The sequence below is a fragment of the Aethina tumida genome, chromosome 6, assembly GCF_024364675.1.
Source record: "Aethina tumida isolate Nest 87 chromosome 6, icAetTumi1.1, whole genome shotgun sequence".
NCBI classification, from domain to species: domain Eukaryota; kingdom Metazoa; phylum Arthropoda; class Insecta; order Coleoptera; family Nitidulidae; genus Aethina; species Aethina tumida.
In genome coordinates, this window is record NC_065440.1 from 10016489 (window position 1) to 10039161 (window position 22673).

Genomic DNA, 22673 nt, shown 5'->3' on the forward strand with positions numbered 1-22673 from the left:
AAATTTGAACCCGCTCTTTTCCAACCGCCATTTTAGAAAACACAGTGACGTCACGTCTATTTATGGCACGCCGTGTCCGAAATCTTTCAGCGTGTCTCGTGGAGTTTAGCGGCATCGATGCTTTTATTTAAATATCGACCGAGTTAATTAACGTGTCTTGCATTTGATCAATCGCACATCCAACCGACAAAACGACACGTTGGGATTTACAAGTGTTCTAACTAGATCGGCCGCCGCTACGACTAGTTTTTTTTCCATCGGTGATCAAATGTGATTTACAGACGACAAATCAACGTTTCGATTATATTTGTGTTGTTCGTATAGTTAAACGCGGGGCAAGGTAAGCGAATTGCATAAATTTTCGAATGTAATTTTAGTATAACCCCGTTGAATTTTCAGATGGTCGATGTGGATAAATTAACCGACGCTGAATTGCGTACGAAATTGCTCGAGTTCGGGTTTCCGGTGATGCCGATAACCGGCACCACCCGGAAGGTGATGACGAAGAAGCTCAAGCTGTTGCTTGAAAACAAAAACAAAATCGGAGGTGATGGAGCCAGTGGCCGAAGGTAAGTGCACACCAATAACCAACCGTACAACCTCTAACACTTACCGTAGATCCCTAGGAAGGTATTCGAGTGAAGAAGAAAGTGACAATGATGTTAAAACGGTCAAAAAGGACAAGAACAGAAGGGCCACGATGGCTGCACCTTTGATGCAACCACCCCAAGCATCGAGAGGAAGAAGGAGCAACTCAAGGTTGAATGAAGTTGAACAAGAGTCTGATGTAAATGTCTACAATCAAAACCAGTCACACGATTTAACTGAAACGTTACAGGCTTCACTGCCAAGAAGCCCTCCAAAGAAGGAGTATAGAAGCACTATTTCAGCCACCACTAGAACATCCAAGATCATCGCCAAGGCGCAAGATGAATTTGATACTGGATCTGATTCTGAATCTGATATTGTCTCAAACAGTTTTAAATCAACAAATTCTGCAGAATATGCTAGAGGTAAACTTTATCTTCAGTTCAGTGATGATAATTTTAAGTAAATTTTACCCTCAGTAGATTATAGGTAAATTTATCATAAAATTTAACAGTCCATTACTTAAAAATATCACCAGCAAGCTCTATTTTTGCTATTTGTTAAGTAAAAATTGTTCTTGAGTTTACTTTTGTTCAAACTATTATCATATATAATTCAATATATATATTCTCAAGGTGTAATAAATGATAAGTGTTCAATAATTGTATTGTTACAGGTTCTCCCATAAAATCGTCTACGTTTAATTCATCATACAGTCCGTCAAAGAATCTTGAGAGTTCCTTCTCAAGGAATGTATCATACACTACTAGTGTTTCACCCGGACGTTCCAGTTATACTGCGCCCCTTAGTGGTTCTTTAGCTTCTGATTACGCCACGGAGCGCCTCAACCAAATCAGGTATATATTGAATTTTTTTAATATTAAGCTGTATTCATTATTAAATGTCAAATAATTAATAAGATCCTTCAGTTACAATTATCTAAAGGTTTTAATTTAGAAGTATGTTGAATTATGTAGTTTCAGACATTTTAAAACTACTTCAGTTAATATTAGACTATTAGTTGAATTATCATTACACATACATATGTATATCAAAGGTAAAAATTACCTGTTTTATTATATCTTTATTTGTAACCCTTATGTTTGATGATCTGTGTTATTATGGGTAATTTTTAATGAGCATCTCTTAAATTACCTCAAATACTTATTTTTAATATTTATTAAACATAATTCCCAAAATTTCATTGATAATTTTATTTATTATATATACTGCTTTATTTTTTTAATTATTACACATTCATTATTTATTTTATAAAGTTTTTCGTTGATTTTATTGAATGAAATTCAAACAAAATTTGTATATCAAAGGTAAAAATTACCTGTTTTATTATATCTTTTTTTGTAACTCTTATGTGTAATGATCTGTGTTGTTATGGGTAACTTTTAAAGATCATCTCTTAAATTGTATCAAATACTTATATTTAATTACATATTTATTGAATATAATTGCCAAAATTTCATTGATAACATTGTTTATTATGTGTATTATTTTATTGTTTTAATTGTCAAGAATAAAAATTACTTGTTTCATTATATCTTTATTTGTAACACTTATGTTTAATGATGTGTTTTGTTGTGGGTAACTTTTAATGGGTATCTTTTAAATTATATCAAATACATATTTTTAATTACATAATTATTTATATAATTTCCAAGATTTCATTGATAATCTTATTTATTATATATACTATTTTATTTGTTAATTATTGCATATTCATTATTTATTTTATAAACTTTTGTCACCTGTTTTTCATTGAATGAATTTTAAACAAAATATGTATATCAAAGGTAAAAATTATCTGTTTTATTATATCTTTGTTTATAACCCTTATGTCTGTGTTATTATGGGTAACTTTTATTTACCAACTCTTAAATTATATCAAATACTTATTTTTAATTATATATTTATTAAACACAACAACAACACCAAAATTTTATTGATAATCTTATTTATTATATATATTATTTTATTTGTTTAATTATTATATATTCATTATTTATTTTATAAAAGTTTTTCGTTGATTTCATTGAATGCATTTCAAACAAAATATGTATATTAAAAGTATAAATTAAAATTACCCGTTTTATTATAGGTAATTTTTAGTGAGCATTTTTTAAATTATTTAAGATATTTATACTTAATTAGATAAATATTAAATATAATTTCCAAAATTTCATTAATAACATTAATTATTATATGTATTATTTTTTTTTAATTAGTGCATATTCATTGATATCATTGAATTTCAAACAAAATATGTATATCAAAAATAAAAGTTACCTTCTTTTTTATCTTTATATAGCTTTTTATAGCTCTTATATTTAATGATCAGTTTTATTGTGAGTACCTTTCAGTGGGCATTTTTAAAATTACATCAGACGTATTAATTTATTTAATAGAAGTATATGAGGAACAGAAAAATGATTGATGATTGATTTGAAACTGTTATAGGAAGTTTATAAGTTGAACTTAGTTTTCTAATTTACTTTTTGAACAAAATTTTATTTTTGGTTTCACCTGAAGTGACATTAACTCTGTTATTTTGGTTAAAAGATCGATGTTTTGTCTTGATCGTCCCAATCTTGAGGCATCAATCTTATAAAAAAAATATGTGAGTGTTACTGTTAATTTAAATAACGCAGATTTAATCATGTTGGTATATAAATATTATTTCCAGCTCAATTTAAAAAAATATATGTAACATTTTATAGATTTAGAAAATATTAGTTTTTATAAGTTTTAGTAAACTAACAGTTCACATTAAATAAAATAGTTACAATGTAATAATGATCTCTACTATAATTATTAAATGTAATTTCCAAGATTTCATTAATTTTATTATTTTTTGTGTGTATTATTTTATTTGCTTAATTATACATTCATCATTTATTTTATGTAATTTTGTAACCTGTTTTTTTATGACTCTTGACCTTACAAACGATTTAAATTTTAAATTAAGCTAATTTCTGATGAATTTTCATATTTTTTATGTTTTTATAAATGTGTTAAAGATTCAATTTATGATGAACGGAGAACGGTATTAATTTGAATTTTTATAGTAATTACAATATTAGTTCATTTTTGGCATACATAGAGTGTTTCTGATATTTAATTTTGTGCCTTAAAACATTAATTTGTAGTTTTCAATGGAACATTATGTGTGTTAGAATGAATAAATTAAATAACCTTTCGATACGTTAGGTATTTTTTATACATAATATGAATATTAACAGATATTTTACCAATTATGATTTAAAAAAATCAATTTTTATTAGCTCTTCATCCTTTATTTTTGGATGATAGCAATAAAAAATTAGTTGTTTGATTATATTTTCTCTTGAAAAATGTTTTTATTACCTGTGACAATGAGGGAGTTTATGACCAACAAGTATCATTAGGCGAAAATATTTGCGATTGTCCACTTCGACGACTGATCAAAATTATCCGTTTTCTAGGTCCAGATTGAGTTTGAACAAGTCGACGTCGGTGACGGACCAGCCTTCGTTCCCCTCAACGTCTGTACTTAACACGGATAAGCTGGATGCCGAGACTCCGTACTTGAGTAACTTCACGAAACGTCTGTCGGCACTGAGCGTGCCCAAAGACCTTGATTACAAGAGCGACGTTAAAGAACACGACACCAACGGGTCGTCCTACTCCTCTATCCGCAGTCAGCTCTCTAAGTAAGTAAAATTCATTTATTTTTATATTTTTATATATGGATAGTAAACATACATGGAAGTTTCTTCCTACACTACGTCGCAAAATATTGGAATATTCACAACTTCCGCCATATGCTATCCTAAAATTTTAGCCAAAATATTTGTTTTCGACCGTTAAATAGAAAAAACTAAACTTCGACGTTTAGTGTAAATAAATTGAAAAATATAAGAATCTGATTATATTTAATTATTACCCTAATAGCATTGTATTTTTGTCTTTTCAATATTAATTTTCCTTAAAACTGCATCCTTAATTTATTTAAAAAAAAAATAATATAAGAAAAATAAGATAATTTTTGTTAATTTTTAAAAGTATTCCATAATTTTGAATCACTCTCTATTTATGCAATTTATGCAGGTTGATCAAAGTTTGCAAAGCCAAAAACGTTTTTATTTTTTGTGTTAGAACTTTGATACAATATTTTGGCAAACTTGACACTGTCTTGGCAAATCAACCGTCTGAAAATAAGTGACACTTGATATTATGAATTAGATATTATTTTGGCACAAAATTTTCTATAAAAAGTTTCTTTATTATTATAAACACTGTGTTCTAATGTACCAATACCACTACTAGTATTTTTACATAAAATTAGTTCCTAATTCAAATTATTATAAAGAAAACATAAAAGTAATTTAATTATAATTTTCTATATATTCAATGCTTTACTTTAATTTAAAATTAAATAAGATTAATTTTAAATCTGTTTATATAAGGTTTATAAAAACTGGAGCAAATTTCCATTTGTCTTGTTAAAGGTATATTTTTAAATATCCATATTATTGTTATGCAGTATGTTTAAAAATATGATATGTTTACGTACATTTATTCTTTCTTTATTTAGTGTCTAGTAGTATATCCATTATTTTTCTCGATTTCATTAATATTTCAATATAATCGTTAGATATTTCTTTCCATTGATTTTAAACTTCTTCGTAGAGTTTATTCAAATTTGACAGCCTTTTTTAATGGATTTTCGAATCCGAAAAGAATTTCTTTTTAACCCAGATTATCTCAAATTTTGGTAAGAAGGCCATAGTAACAATTCCAAAGGAAGCAATTTAATTATGGACTACATAAGTAATGTGTGGACAAGTATTATCCTACGTTAGTAAAAAAAATGGGCTAATATAAAGAGCATTATAATGTCAAAAAGGTAAAGCCCAAGTTATTCGGACGGTTAAGATAGTCCTAAGAATGTCCCAGATATGTTCTCTTGGGATAGGGTCTGGACTGCGAGCTGGCCGGGCCATAGCATTAATCCCAACGTCAGCAACACAGCATTAGTAAAAAATTTGGACCTATAAAAGGACACTATGGAACGACATGTTCTTAAAAAATGTCAAAAAGTAAATCTCAGTTTTAAGGTTCCCATTATTTATGACCATCAAATTGGTACGTGCTGTTAAAGCCTCCCCACATCATAATTGCGCCTCCGCCAAATAAAGAGATATTCAGTAAGTACATTGGGCATTTCTCATTTGTATAGTGCAAAATCCCAAATCCGGTTCTGTCCTCTAGCAAAATTTAGCTCTTTGATAAACGACGGTCAATTCGGACCTGTAGCAAGAACAAGGGGTTGTAAATTATCTTCCCTATGACGTTGACCAAGTGATTCAATACTTATTCGAGCACCTACGTTTTCTAATTGAGTTGAATGTCTGAAAAAATGATTTTGAACAAGAGTGCAGCCCTCTCCTGGTCTTCTGATGCCTTCTGAACATCTTGAGGACACTCATTCCGATTTGAATTTCATATAGAAAATATACAAAAATTAAAACGAATATGAGATTGTTAATTTAGTTCTAAGGAAATGACGATAGTTTAACCTGTTTTACTAATTTATCAGAGTTAGTATGTTTAAATAAAACATGATTAACAAAAAACTAAAAACGATTATACTATTTTCTATTTTAAAAATAATACATGATGAATTAATGTCTTGGATCAGTGTGATAATATGTTTTTGTTTGATATTTATATTTTATTTTAATAAGCAGAAAAATATTGTTGGGCTAATGTGGAGGAACAGTAATGAACCAATTATTTTTGCCGACTATGTCTTATTGAAGATATTTTGGTCTAAAAAGGCTTTTTATGGTTGTGGGCTAAATTTACATGACAAAAACTCAGTTAGAAAACGTATAAGGGGTTTGAATAAGCATTGAAACTATTCGACAACGACTTAGACTCTGTTTTCTGCTCTAGTACGAAGCAAATTGGAGTATTGTAGTTTTGTCTGGAATTCCATTTACAATTGTCATCAAATTAGCCTGGAATCTTAATACTGAGCGTTATATTTGGATATTCTATAAGAACATGTCGTTCCATATGTCTCTATTATAAGTCCAAATGTTTTACTAATGCAGGATAATGCACGATCACATACAGCCTTAACCCAAGAGAACTTAGAGACATTCTTGGGACACATTTAAGGGACTATCTTAACAGTCCGAATATCTTAAAGGATGTGGAGCTACTTCTACTCGAAATTTGGGAGAATTTGGACCAAAATGAAATTCGAATTAAAATTTTGAGTATGAATAGAAGGGTGTCATTCGTAGTAGAGGCCGATTTACCCCATTTCAAGTTTAAATTTATTATACACAAAAATTTTGTTAATTTTTATTTTTTTTAGAAAAACGATTTAACAATTATAAATATAAATCTATTTTTAAATATACATACAAAGAGTGTATGTATACGTTTTTCCTTTTTCCCGTTTTCAGAAAATATTAATAAGAACAGTATGTCGAAATTTATAGAATAAGAATATAGTAGTATTTATAATACTGTATAATGTAACAATAGTAAACTATTATTTTAACAGTTCACAATAAATATATGTTGTGGGTAAACTTTTAAGTAGCTGACGTAATAATGACCACTGCTGTATATAATATACAGTGAACGCTCTATATAAGCAACTCATTTGAACCAATTTCAATAAAAAAGTTTCTTACTGGGAAAAGTTGCTTATAGGGAAAAAACCAGTATAAAAATACTTATCGTCTGGAAATTATTTTTACTTATTTCTTTTACTAACTAAGCTGTGTAGAATAAATAAATTCAGTTTTATTTTGCAAAAGAAAATATTTTATTATTATTATCATATAAGTGTAGTTATTTATTATATTAAAAAAATTAAACAATCAAATTTTAATAAATCTTTGTTTTAGTACAGCACTAATTGCCTAAACAAACGAAAACAATTAAATATATTTGTTCATGATAGCTTTTTCTCTTATTCTTTGTAACAAAAGGACCTCATTGCAGGGCAAGTCATTTTTTTTTGCCCATTCTATCACCAAATTAAAAGAATTTATAGCATCATTGATGTTTTTATTGGAGTCACGATGTTTTTTCATTTTATTCAACAGGAGTAATTTCACTTTCTACTTCAGGATTTTCTTCAAGGATAAATGGTTGGTTTGCTTCGTTTGTTCCACTTGCCCACTCCATAATTTCAGTATCTGCTAAATTACATCATTAAATATTGAATAATACAATCTTGCCAAGGGAATATCGTCTTCTGAAATGTGATCAGAAGGAATGTTGTATTGAATTTCATCAGTTGACGAAAAAAGATGTTTAAATGAATTTTGTATAACTGACCGGGAATTTCATTCCATGTCTGCACCACTAAATAAACTACATCTTTCAAATTTATATTTTTCAGTGCTGAAACTATTCCATCTACTGCACCTAAGGCTGCAAGACATAGAAGTAGATGTTTGCGATAGCGTTGTTTTAGTGATTTTATCACATTTTGATCTAGTGGTTGCAATAATGGTATGTTATTAGGGGGAAAAACATAACTTTGAAATTAGGGTTACCAGTAAAATTATTCTCTGACCCATGACAAGTCGCATTATCTATTCAGAGAAGGGCTTTTACGGGAAGGTTTTTAGATTCCAAGTGTTTAGTTACTGAAGGTATGAATATATCATTAAACCAGTCGCTAAAAAGTGTATAAGTTTGCCAAGCATTTATAGATGATTTATAATATACTGGCAAATCCATATTTTTGAAGCAACGAGATTTCGATTTCCCCATCATCATCAAATCTAATTTATGCGTACCTGTAGCGTTTACCTATGGCATAATTGTTACTCGTTCCTTCATTGCTTTTCTTCCAGCAGCGGATTTTTCAAAATTTGTAACGTTAGTTTTATTGGGCAAGCTTTTATAGACGAGACCAGTTTCGTTGCAATTATATATTTGTTCAGGCAAAAGCCATTTTCATCAATATAATTTTTAAATTTATTTTTAAATGAATTAGCTATCTCCACATTGCAAGACATACTCTCTCCACAAACAGGTCCATTACTTAATCCATTTACTTCGAGTGCTTTTAATTTTATCATTTGGAACTAAATCGTTTAAATGTCGCTGCTCCAAGAACCAAGAAAACACTGTATCGTCGATTTCACCATATTTTATTGTCTTCATTCGCTTAATCTTACTCTGAGTTACATTCTTCTAAATTTTCTTTATTTTCTTTTACTCTGCTTATTGTAGATTTAGCAACTTTATATTCGTTACAAATGTCTTTTGTTTTCTTACCATTTTCACTGTCCTTTAAAATGAATAGTTTATCTTTTAACGAAATTGAACGTCTTTTTTTCTTCTGATTCATATTTTATGGTTGAATTTAAAGCACAAAAATATTAATTAATTAATTTATTTAATAACAGAAACTATCAGAATTCAACAGTTGATTTTACTTCTGAATTGGCCTAAACTTAACTCAAATATTCAAATTTAAAAAAATAAGTTGCTTATACAGATATAAGATATAGAGAGATTGCTTATATAGAGTGTTCACTGTATATACAAATATAATTTGAAAAAATGGGCTGTTTCTTATCCCTTCTAAGGGAACCCCACCTAACAATTCATCGAGGACCAACAACTAAACGTTCATTTTGTTCCAGCTACAGGGCGACAAAGGGCCGCGACACCACCTACGACTACCGCACCAACCAGTCGAGCCTGCTGAAGAACAACTTCGTGTCGTTCGCCGTTCTCGCCGGTGCGGCCCTATTCTTTATCGTCCTGGCCATCTTGTACCTGGGCATGCGGTCCGACACGTCGATCGTGCCGGCAGGTAAACCTAACTATTATTCTAAAAACTGAACGACCCGGAGCCCCGTCACGGGGCCTTGGGCACGCGGGGGGCCTCTTCCGGGCGAGACGCGTAATTTTACACACTCGAATCAGCATCAAGTACTTTAACCATGTGATCAAAGTTAGTGCCTTATTTTATCGATTTGTTACGTTCTAGTTGTTGTTGACAATTTCGTTTTAATTTTTTGTTTATCGGAGACATCTTTGAACGGATTTAACCCCCCCCTGTCGAATTTCAGGACGCGGAAAGTACAATGTTTTAACTGCATTTTCATTGGTCTTTGTTTTTATCTTGCATTGTTTTAGTTTGTTTATTTTACTATATTTCATACCCTGGTGGTTGTGTTTTCTACATTTAGGCATTTTTGTGTATGTACTACTGTACTACTTTAATAAACAATAAATATTTTGCTCTCTAAAACTGTTTTTTTATTGAACCTTTTGCTCCCCGTTTTGGCCACTCATTTTTCCAATTTAATTTACAACCAAAATATTTATTGCTTATTAAAAAGCAAAAGTATTAGGGTTCCATGATAACATCCATTTATCACATTTGTTAAACCCCAGGTTTAGTTCAAGTCCATAAAAGTCACATTAATTCAGATTTCCTTTGTTGTTCTAATAATCAATAAATATGTTGTTAATTACATAAAATAAATGGACAGAATCTATTGATTTTTTCTTATTATTAAGATTAATCTTATTTGTTTTATTTATGACTAAAAATTATTATATATAGAAATTAATCGAATATATATGAAAAAATGAACAATAAAATTAATAATTTTTTTTTTGAAAGATCACGTTTAGATTATTTTCAAAATGAATACAAAGATATATCCATAAATTGGAGAATTACTATAGTACTAATTATTAGTGTACAATTTGTGTTAAACATTATTAAATTTAACCAATAAATTAATAAATATTATTCTTTAATTAAGTTATAAATGATCAACTAATAAAATTATTAAATTTATCACTTTTTTATATAATATATTTTGTATTAAAATTATCATTATTAAATTATTAAGTAAGCAAAATACATGTGTATTAAAATTGTGACTAATATTTTAAAATTAAACTTATTTTTCATTATTTTGAGAAACAAAAAATTCTTTAATAAATGAATTGTACAGACAATATTAATTATTGAATAATATTAAAATTATAAAAGTAGAAATTAATGATATTAAATTTATAAAAATTGCACTAAATTTACTATTAAATTTTTAGGTATTAAAATTTAAGTTAATAAAATATTATGTTGATATTAATTAATAATTTTTAAAACATTTTACATATGACAATTATTTTCTCACTTAATTTCTAAATTATTTTAAAATTTAAATTAGTAAATTGAATTTTGAATAATTTTCAAAAATATTTATTTTAAAAAGAAATGTTTAAAAGAATATGCTCAAAATAATTTAATAAATTGAAAAGCAAAAAATTATTTCAATAATTATTTACAATCCACTTATTTTTAAAAATCTTATTTTTCAATCACACTTCTAAAATTACTAATATTAAATTCTTATTAGTAAAATTAATCAGATTAATATCATAATATTAAAATTAATTTCAAAATTATAGTAATTAATTTTATTATAATATTAAAGCCTATTCATTTTAAGAAAAAATAATATAAATATAAAAAGGAGGAGAAAATATTTAAATTTCGAAGTGGAAATCGTAACAATATTTTTTTACAATAAATTTACTTTTATGACTATTTTTTTAATAATATCCTTAATGTTATTAAATGTTGTGTATTCTTTTGTAAATTAAAGTTAATAAACAATTTAAATTAATAAAGTACTTATCATTAAAATTAAAATTATTGATTTTATTAAGAAATACATAAAGAAAATGAAAAAACATTGTTATAATTTAAATTAATATTATTAAAATTATAAAAATTTCAAAATTATTGTAAAATTAATTTTATTATTATATTAAAGTCTATTTATTTTAAGAAAAAATAATGTAAATATAAAAAGGGGAAGAAAATAATTCAATTTCAAAGGAAAAAATCGTAACAATAATTTTTTACATTAAATTTAGTTTTATTTTTTAATAATATCTTTATTGTTATTAAACGATGTGTATTTTTTGTATTCTAAAGTTAATATAACAATTTAAGTTAATAAAGAAATTATTATTAAAATTAAAATGATTGATTTTAACAAGAAATGCATAAAGAAAATGAAAATTAATAAAATAACATTTTTTAAAGATTCATATCAAAAATTTTAAAATTAATTTCAAAATTATTGTAATTAATTTTAACAAAAAATAATGTAAATATAAAAATATATATCTTTATTGTTATTAAACATTGTGTATTATTTTCTATTTTAAAGTTAATATAACAATTTAAATTAATAAAGAAATTATCATTAAAATTAAACTTATTGATTTTAATAATAAATACATAAAGAAAATGAAAATAATAAAATAACGTTGTTATAATTTAAATTAATATTATTAAAATTATAAAGATTAATATTAATAATATTAAAATTAATTTCAAAATTATTGTAATTAATTTTATTATTATATTAAAGTCTATTCATTTTAAGAGGAAATAATGTAGTTATAAAAAGAAGAAAATAATTCAATTTCAAAGTGACAAATCGTAACAATAATTTTTTACATTAAATTAAGTTTTGACTTATTTTCTTAATAATATCCTTATTGTTATTAAACGTTGTGTATTCTTTTGTATCTTAAAGTTAATATAACAATTTAAATTAATAAAGAAATTATCATTAAAATTAAAATTATTCATTTTAACAAGAAATATATATAAAAAAATTAAAATTAATAAAATAACATTGTTAACATTTAAATTAATAAATATTATTAAAATTATAAATTATTGTTATTAAATCTTCATAATAAGTTTTTTTTATTTTTGAAAATCTTATAAATAAAAATAATTATTAATAAATGACCTATTCTTAAATCGAAATTAAATTCTTAGAATTGTTATTATTAATATTTAAAACGATAAAATATTAATTATTAATATGAAGTGTTAAGATTATTATTGATTTTAGTAACAAATAAATTATATATTAACAAATATTATTATTAAAATTATTTATTGAATATTTTTTTTAATTATTGTAATTTTATTACAAGTTACAATTTATTTATTGGTTGACGTTTGTTGGAATTATTTCTTGACGTTTCACTAGCACGAGTGGCTAGCTATCATCATCAGAGGTCTGATTTGGTTCGTCTCTCTTTGACATCTGCTTGACAAGTAAATGACAACGTAGACAACTGATGTTCTAGAAATTTCGTTCTGTTCATTGGTCGTTCTTATCTGCTTAACGATTTTGGTGTCCAAAGCTTCTTCTTTTCCGTTGAAGTTGTTTCTGTGTTTATGGATTTCAATTGCTTCCCTAATCATTCTCTTGTGATGTCCAGTTGTCGATGCAAGCAATTGTGTATCTTGGAATTTTACCCTATGATTTTCATCTGACAGTAAATGTTCATCTACAGCAGACTTGTCTGATTGTCCTAGTTTGCAGTTTCGTTTGTGTTTCTTAATCCTAGTCCCCATTGAACGTTTTGTAGTACCGCCAGAGGATGGTATGCGGTATATCCCAGAAGCTGTTTGATGGTCTCTCCTATCTTTGGCAAATCTGAATCTTAAATGTTCCTTGTTGGTATAAAAATAGTATAGATGTTATGTTTTAATAAGATTTTTCAAATTCTATCGGTAATTTGACATATATATGGGAGAAAAGCTTTACCAATCGTGTGCTCATTAGGTTGGCCTGAAGTGTCTTTTCTAAGTGTTCTTGTGCTTCAGCAAGGTGCTGTGCGGCACATATCCTTTTGGCTCATTCGGTTAGTGTTTTGATGACCCCTTGTTTTTGACTAGGATGATGGTTAGATAGTTTATGTTGATACCGATGGGTGTGTGTAGGTTTTCGGTTCTGTATGGTCTAAATGTTCACTCACTTTTTTACTAGGACATCCAAAAAAGGTATTTGGTTCTCCTTCTCCTCTAATTCCATTGTCAATTTGATATTGTTATGTTGAGAGTTTAGGTGTTTTAGAAACTGATCTAGTCTTTCTTGTCCATGTTTCCATATCAGGAAAGTATCATCCACATAACGATACCAAATAGAAGGTTTGTGTTTGGAAGTCTCACTCGCTTTTTGTTCAAACTCTTCGATAAAGAAATTGGCGATCACTGGACTAAGAGGAGTGTCCATTGCTAATCCTTCAGTCTGTTCATAGAATTTGTTGTTCCAAACGAAAAAGCTTTCAGTAAGACACGTACGGAAAAGATCCACTATATCTGGAGGGAATATTTCTGATATCATGTTTAAGGATTCATTGACAGAAACTTTATTGTGGCACCACGTCGAAACTAACCTGTCGTATCTTCTACATCAAGATGTAATCCTTTCAATATCTCAACAAAATGAGTGCAATCTTTGATAAAGGTGGGGTGTTTCCAACATGAGGTTGCAGCAATCTGGTAAGATACTTAGCTGAGTTACATGTTGGTGACCTAGTAGTACTAACGATGGGTCGAAGTGGTACATGATCCTTATGTGGAAGTGCTTCTGATTTGATTAATTATTTTTAGATATCCGTTTAGGAGGTTGATGTTTCTTAGTTTTTTCTGTGTTGGATCTTGAGCCAATTCTGGATAGCTTGTTAGGTCCAGGAGTTCTTCAATGTTTGTTTGTAATCCTCAGATTTCACTATAACTGTTTACTACTATCAGTACTCCATACTCGTAACATTGCTTGTCAGTGACTTGACTTTCATTAAGATGTTATAAGTTTCTATAAGACCTTTCTTCAGCTGTCAAAGTACGACCTGTCATGTTTATGACTGTGCGGGATGTATCTATTGCTGGTTATCCCGTTGTGATTTATTAAATATGTCGAATTTCTTTTTTTGTTGTTCAGTTCTTCGTTGTAGCTCATTTTATACACTTCTATATGTTAAGAATTTACGACTGTCAACTGTCATTTTAATCATAATTACTAAACATTATGTATTATAATCTATAAACATTAATAAAATTAACAAAAAATACTGATACACTCAAATATATTGCTTTAAAATAATTAAAATTGTTTGAAATCATTTTCTGCTACAAATTTGATAAATAGATGTTATAAATGAAGAACAAAATTTTGTCTCCAATTTGTAATAATAATAGAGTTCCCTTCAGGTACCACTTTGCCATTGTGCAAGCACGACGTGAGCAACAAACGCGGCGTGAACTGCATCATCGAGGACGACGTCGAGGACGCCATCAACCTGTTGAACGTACTCCGGCCCGAACTGAACGCCAGAGCTGTTAACAACAAGTGCCACGACAACAGCATCAGATCGCACATGAGCGAGGACGAGGTCGTGTCCTTTTGCACCACCAAGTTTGGCATACAGGTAAACTAACAACCTCAATGACTTTAAACCACTTCACTAAAATCACCATTTGTTTCATCCTTAGGATAAAATTAAGGTCAGAAGGGACTTGAGGAACGTGGAAATACTGAGCTACGTGAACAAACATTGGAACATCCGGGTAGCACAGACGCTCCAGGACAACGATGTCATAACTGAAAAGGATCTTCCCTCTAATATGGTTTGTAATCACTAAAAATGTTGGGAATGTTGCATTGGACTGGAAAGTAATGTCTTTGCTGAACAATGGCTGCATGTTTTGAGTGTAAATTGGCTTTTTGAAGCCTGTTACGTACGATTTGAGTAGATAAATGTGTTCCTGTGGTCATAAATGGTCTCCTATGACTGATACCAATGTCTCTGCACCGATTCCACAATCTATAAATAACTGGCTGACTTTTTTGGAGCCAGTTTGCCATAAACCTCTGTGATTGACCTTCTTGCAGAGGCCCTAACAACTTCATCTCAATTGACATGTTGAATTTATTGCTTTGAAAGCAAGATTACTTTCCGGTTCCCTTAATAGTAACCAGCAAAATTAATTACCAAGTTGCCAATTACAGGAGGAAGTGATCTTCAACGTGGGCCAGAAGATAACCTCGTTGGTGGTGTTGGAGCCCGAATTACCATGGAGCTGCCTCCTGACGAACACGTTCCGTTTCCTGGTGCAAAGCGCCCTCTTCCTGGGCGCCGTCTTCACCCTGTTCTACCTCCTCAACTATCTCTACAAGTATTACCGTCACCACAAGCAAAAGGAGAACGAGGAGGTCGGCTTCATGGTGGAACGCATCATCGACATACTGCAGATGAAGGCCAGCGAGGAGAAGGACAACTACGTGGTGATCAACCACGTGCGAGACATGATCCTGCCGGTGGCCGACCGGAAACGTAAGTAACCAATTCAACGCAGTAATCGGTCGGACAAACTGGTGTCTCTTTAAAGGAGAACTAGGCGAGTTGGATGACGTTAGCATGGGTACTCGCGTGGAGGATGTGGAGGACGATTGGACGTCCAAAGACGGTTTCCTTCGGCGGTTGTCGATGGATGATCCGCACGATATACAGCTCCGCACTGTCGGCCAGAAGGACAGCGCCTTGTGGCGGGAGATGCGGCACGTACGTCTGACCGCCTCCAATTTCGGCAAGATTTGTAAACTGAGGCCGACGACGGATCGGGTGAAGACCGTGCGGGGACTGTTGTATTCGGATTTTAAGGGGAACGAGGCCGTTCGGTGGGGCTGCGACCACGAGGACGTGGCGTTGCGTTGTTTCGAGGACGTGACGGGGTTTACGGTTAAAAAATGCGGTTTATTTATTGACGAGTCGAAACCGTTTGTCGCGGCCTCTCCCGACGGTGTTCTGGAATCGCAGGACGCTTTGGTGGAGGTGAAATGCCCCTTTTCGGCCAAAGACATGATGGTGGAGGAGGCTGTGCGAAAGGGGCTTTTGAAATTTTTGGGTTTTGATAATGGAAAACTGGTGTTACGCGATAATCACAATTATTATTACCAAATTCAAGGACAACTTAATATAACTGGTCGTTCTGAATGTTATTTTATTGTTTGGACCACCAAAGATTTGTGGTTTCAAGTTATTAAAAAGGATGAAAGCTTTTGGAAAGGATGCATGGAGAAATTGGAAGTGTTTTATATGGAGCATATGTTGCCAGAATTGTTAAAAGTGAAATCTGAGACCTAAAAATTATTTTGATTTATTATTATTGAACAAAATTGTTTGATAATAATGGTTAGTGCATTTATTTTGACTGAGCAAAATTTTTAATATAAACACCGACAAAATCATTTATAGATAAGTTGTTTAATCTTTTTAAATGAAACAACAAAAAATATAAAGATTAGTTTTAGATTTACTGTTATTTCCAACACTTAATTTTATTGAAAAATTTGGACGAATTAAGAGAGAAGCTTTATAATATAATTTTTTCATAGAAGAAAGTAATTATATAATCTGGATTAAATAATAATATTCATTCATATCCCAAATACAGTTGTTACCTAAATATTAATTATGAATACTAAATTCCACTAATTTATTTTATTCAATTAATGTTCAATATTTTTGTCGTTTTTGTTTTCTATTGTTTGTTTTAATAAATAATAAATAGTTTGTGTACCCAGGAAAATATTTTTTTTATTAGATTTATGATTTTGAATTATTAAAAGGGTTGAAAGCTTTTGGAAGAGCTGAAGTGAGAAGTAGTTTTGTTATCAGAATTGTATAATGACTCAATTCATTATTAATTTATATTTTATAATAACTGATTTGTCTAGATCATCAACAAATAGTTCATAGTTGTAAATTTGACTAAATTAAACAGAAAAACAATTTTGGTTAAAACTAATTTAATAATTGTATGAAAAAGTATTAAATTATTCTTACCCTCATAAATTAGCTATGATGAATAATAATATTATATTTGTTATTAACTGACTTTTAAAGACTTTAAATATTATATGGATATTAATACCATATAACATATAATGGATTAAACCTTTTTGTGTACTTATATTTCAAAGAAACTTTTTTCATCTTATTAGTTTCTTATGATTTATTATTTTTGAAGACTGATTTAAAATATTCATAGCCAACATTTATTGTCCAAAATTCTATTTTACTGTAATATTTTGATATACTGAAAAAACTTGATTATTTTAAAAAACACTGTAGAATAATTTAAACAACATAATTAATTCTTATTGATTATTATTGAACAAAACTAAATAATTGGCAAGTTCTTTATGGGTGAAAGTGGTTAAAAAAAATATTTTTTGATAAAACTCTTAATTTTTATTAATAATGATTAGTATATTTATTTTGATTTGAGCAAAATTTTTAATATTAATATACATTTATTGACAAAATTATTTATAAATATATATAATAATATATTATTGTTTATTATATTCAAATAAAACAACAAAAAATAAATAATTATTTTAGATTTAACAAAACTAAATAATTGGAAACCCTTTATAAAAAAAAAGATTTTTTGATAAAACTTAATTTTAAACTAAAGTATTTATATGATTATATTTTATGTAATATTAATATATATATATATATATATATATATATATATATATATATATATATATATATAAAATAATTATAGAATATGTATTGTATTCTCTATATGTATATTATAATTAATTAATAGTTTATACCTAGAATTTTTTTATTAGTTTTGTGATTTTAAATCATTAATAAAATTGATATATTACTTTTTATTATAATATTTTTGACGTTTCTAATAAGATTATTTTGTCTTAATTAACAAATACTTTGTGCCTAGAAATATATATATTTCGTTATTAGATTTGTGGCTTTAAATTACCAAAAAGAAGTAAGTTTTTGGAAAAGGTGCATTGAGAAATTGGATGTGTTTTTTATGGAGCATTTGTTGTCAGAATTATTCCATGAGAATTGTGAGTAGTAACAAATTATTTTAACTACGTCATTTCACTATAAAACATTTAATTCATCATTAATTTTAATTATCAGTGAAAAACTAAATAATTTCTTTATGAGAAAATGAAATGAAAAAAAAAAAAAAAAAATAGATTAATCCTTTTTATATACATATTTTTTAATTTAATTTTATTACTCCCATTAATTAGTCAGAATTAGAATATTTGAAGAAAATTTCCATGATAACATTTGTCAGTAAAATCATTTATGAATATGTAATTATATTTTTGATCCTTTTAAAACGAAAAAGTTACAAAGTAGAAAGTTTATTTTTAGTTTTTTTCATAATTTTACTGAAAGATTTGGACATATTGGGAAAACTTGATTATATTTGAAAACCACTTTAGAATAGAATATGTTAAATATTATCATTATTCTAAATCCATTTGTTTCTTAAAATATTACTTCTTATAATATTTACATTTATAATTGAAATGTTTTGTTTATAGTTAATTATGAAACCTAAATTTTACTTACATATTATTCAATTTTAATATTTTAACATTTTTCTTGTTTCTATCTTATGAAGCATATTTTAATTAATAAATATTTTGTACCTATAACAATATTTTTTATTAGATTTGTGATTTTTAATTATTAAAAGAATTAAAAACTTTTGAACAAAATACACCGAGAAAGATGTGCCTTACGTAAAGAATTTGTTACCACAAATATTATGAAAACAGTAAATTCATCTTTCCATTTTAATGTTTATTTCCCTTTCAAAGGAAAAAATAATATAAAGAAAAAAATGTAGTAATAAAATCTAAATTAAGTGTTTTATTTTCAGGAAAAGAGAAAACTTGGGCTAAAGCTGTGAAGTTTATTCAAGACAATGAATCTAGAGTGAGAACCGAAGTTCAAAATGTTCAGGGCGAGCCTTATGAAGTTTGGAGGTGGATCGGTAGCAATTTGCAAAGGTAAATTTTTGTATAGATATTAGCAATTACCATTTATTAAAATTCATTTTTGTTTCACTAACAGACTTTTATTACAATTTGGCAATTTTTTTCTGTATTCACTTATAACCAACAATAAGTGTTTCACGAAAAATGAACAGCAATTACAATACTTATTACTAGTTATAAGTGAATACAGAACAAAATTGTCAAATTGTAGTAAAAGTCTGTTAGTGTAACGATATATATTACTTTGATTATAATAAAAAATCATTTTTTTTAGTAAAAATCTGTTTATTTAAATAAAATGCTTAATTTTAAGCAGTAAAATAACATTTATTTAATAAAATTTTTAGTTTTCAGCAGGTAGCTTATGATCTGTAAAAAATATCAAAAACTTTTTCGGAGATAAATTATAGGAAATTGAATTCTTTACAAAAAACGTCATATAAAATTTTCCCATAAAGTTGATGGTTGCGTCAGAAAATGAGAAAAATGTCAAATTTTAAATCAATCCAACTTTAATGTTAAATAACTTTTGAAAAAATGAATATATTAAAAAACTGTAAGAGACATTTTTTGTAGAGCGTTAAATTTTCTATAAAAATCTGTTTTGATCATTTTGAAATATTATCTCTAACGAGAGTTAAAAAATTTCAAAATCCAAGAGAACATCGTTCCCGTGTTATTTAAACGGGAAATTAAAATTTACGATGCGGCACCTCTTAATATTAATATTAAGAGTTGTAACTTTCACAGTATTTTTTTACCATTTCCAACAAGATTTTCGACCATTGTAAGTTGTCAATTATGTTCCAGTTCACCGCGCAACAAGAGCTGGCAAGGACAGGCGTTCGAGACGCAGGTCGGATCGGTGAACAGTCTGCCGTGTTCGCCGACGCCGTGCCTCAAGATCCGCGGCATGGTCGAGGACGGCGACCGCAACACGCACACCATACGCGAGGCGGTGCTCAGCAAGTGTGCGCACCAGTGTCGCATCCTGCACTGCGCAGTCGACACGGCGTCGAACTGCGTCTACCTCAAGTGCGCCGACCAGTCGGACGCAGCCAAGGCCTACATGAGTTTGCACGGATGGTGGTTAGTGTGGAAATGATAATTCATTTAGATTATTAGAGTTTTAATGGACAATGCGCATAAATTTCCGTTATTGGTTCAGTTTGGGAGAATTGGATAGAAAAACGTTTGCTTCCTTCATGATTTTTTAATGGTTATTAACATCCCTTAAAAATGTGTGTTGAATCGGGGTATTTAACACTTTACTTTAGGTTTTTCTATTTTAATATTAATTGTTGGTGCTTTAATTTCTTGGATTAGTGTATTTTTTAACTTTGGATATCGAGTATCATAGAACCAACGATTTTTCACCTAAGGTTGCAAAATACAAAATATTTAACAGTCAGATGTAGTTTTTGAGATCTAGAAAGGGGTTAACTTGGACAGTCTTCTAAAGACTCCAAGACTAGTTGGGGTTTATTCATTTTCCTGAAAGAACAAGGACAAAGGATAAAGTGGACCCTTTTAATCTAATTGTGAGTAATTCAGTAGACTTCTTTGAGTTCCCTTATGAGATCCTTCCTTTCTTACTGATTAAAACGTTAAGGAATTGTGAAATCTGATTCAAAGTTACTATCGTGTTCTTCATTTGACGTTGATGTTGCCTACATCACAGGAACACTGCTGAAGCATAAAATGGTTGTTCCTTCAGAATTGGATACACGTTTATTTGCTCCATCCAGCTTAAGATATGTCTATATGTGTCTATTTTTTCTATAAATACTTTTGATATTTAGAAGTCAAGATTGACAATTGTTGTGATGGTTTCGTGGTTCCCTCCAAATCATTGGTACACTAAACTTCCAGACGCTATCTCTTTCTCATGGTATCACTGTCACAAATGTTTAACATATGTTGTTCATAAGAAATATGAAGCCCAACATTTATCCTGGTCACCTTACAAATTCAGAAATAAGTTTTCTAGTTTCTTTCAAAGTGTATTCGACATAAATTATTTGTTAAAACTTACCATAAATGTTTTAATAAAACCTAATAAAGTTTTCAGCACAAAATTTCATGTCCATTGTCCATTAATTTCTTAACTTTTATTAGTGGATTTAATCCCCTTATCTAACACTAATTATAACAGGCAATAATTTAATTGTGTGTTGCAATATTTACATTAACAATTAAACAACACAATCTCAACATGTTTGGCAGTAGTTCGAAAGCAGCAACATGTACGTTAAGTGTTTCATTTTGTACGTGCTCATTTTGGTGGTGTGGGCTTCCGCCTTCGCTGAGGCGTGTGGCACCCATCACCAAGACCAAAGTCGAGTCCCCAAAGCCAAAAGTATAATTAAAACAAAATGTAAAGCCGATTACATCGAATTTCACGGCCTCTGTTTGCCTAGATGGATATTTTAAAACAATTAATTGTGAGTCGACTCACTTAAACGATGCGTAAGTTTACAATTAATTTATTAAATGTGGTTGTTTGTTAACAGGTACGCCCGTCATTTGGTAACGGTTAAATATCTGCGTTTGGAGAGATACATGCAACGTTTCCCCTCGTCGCCGGTCAGCGGGCCACCCTTCCTCAAAGCCATATCCCCAGGAACCGATTGGGACAGTTAAGCCCGATCTGTTCGTTATTTAGACAGACATACGCTTAGTTATTTTCGTTTAAAAATTTGTTCAAATAACTACTTGTAATATTTATTGTTAACGGACGCCTGTGACATGGTTTATTGTCTGGTGGTGACGCAAAACGGTTTTATCAATATTTACCACGTGTTTAATTTATGGTACACGCCAAATTTGCGAATTTTACGTTTGATTTAAGGAATACGTGTTGGTTAACAATAAAACTATTGTCACGCTTCTAAACAATGAATCAGCCACTAGATTTCAAGCTTACAACCCACAGATTTGTTCGATAATTTTATTAAAATTGTATGTTTGGCACTTGTTAGTTTTGATATTCTTTTTTTTTTTGGGCAGCTGATTCGTGTAAATTAACAGGGTGCTGAAATTTGACGTTAGTTCAGTCCCTTTAAGAGTTGTCTAATAAGATTTTTGATATAAATTGGGGACCACAGTCGAAATTGTTTCTTTTTAATGGAAACCAATAAATTCTTGATTAGAATCCGCCCTGACGACAAAGTTTTATGCAAAAAAGTAAGTTATTGTTAGGTATTAAATGACTGATTGAATGTATTATATTTAACATAGTTAAATTTTTATTTAGTCTACATGTTAATTTAATCTAGGTTAATTTTGAATTTTAAAGTGTTAACGTGTATTTTCAGGATTTATTAATAAAGACGTATTTGTATGTGTTGTTTTAATTAATAA

At 29.0% G+C, this 22673-nt stretch overlaps 1 protein-coding gene across 3 annotated transcripts; it reads left to right on the forward strand.

The window, feature by feature from the left end:
• Window positions 1–35: 35 nt before the first annotated feature.
• LOC109604488 (inner nuclear membrane protein Man1) lies at window positions 36–22653 on the forward strand. 3 transcript variants are annotated; one of them, XM_049969156.1, is made up of 12 exons: window positions 52–340; window positions 400–569; window positions 619–1013; window positions 1265–1445; window positions 4065–4292; window positions 9270–9442; window positions 14678–14895; window positions 14960–15094; window positions 15477–15801; window positions 19193–19322; window positions 20121–20399; window positions 21824–22653. In XM_049969156.1, exons 2-12 carry the CDS (start codon window positions 400–402, stop codon window positions 21951–21953), a joined length of 2364 nt encoding a protein of 787 aa, XP_049825113.1. In that variant the 5' UTR covers window positions 52–340; the 3' UTR covers window positions 21954–22653. The 3 variants fall into 3 exon arrangements, with proteins under 3 accessions (XP_049825111.1, XP_049825112.1, XP_049825113.1); XM_049969155.1 differs by lacking the exons at window positions 19193–19322; window positions 20121–20399; window positions 21824–22653 and adding an exon at window positions 15857–16735 and having other exon boundaries at window positions 45–340; window positions 619–787; window positions 839–1013; XM_049969154.1 differs by lacking the exons at window positions 19193–19322; window positions 20121–20399; window positions 21824–22653 and adding an exon at window positions 15857–16735 and having other exon boundaries at window positions 36–340.
• Window positions 22654–22673: the final 20 nt, after the last annotated feature.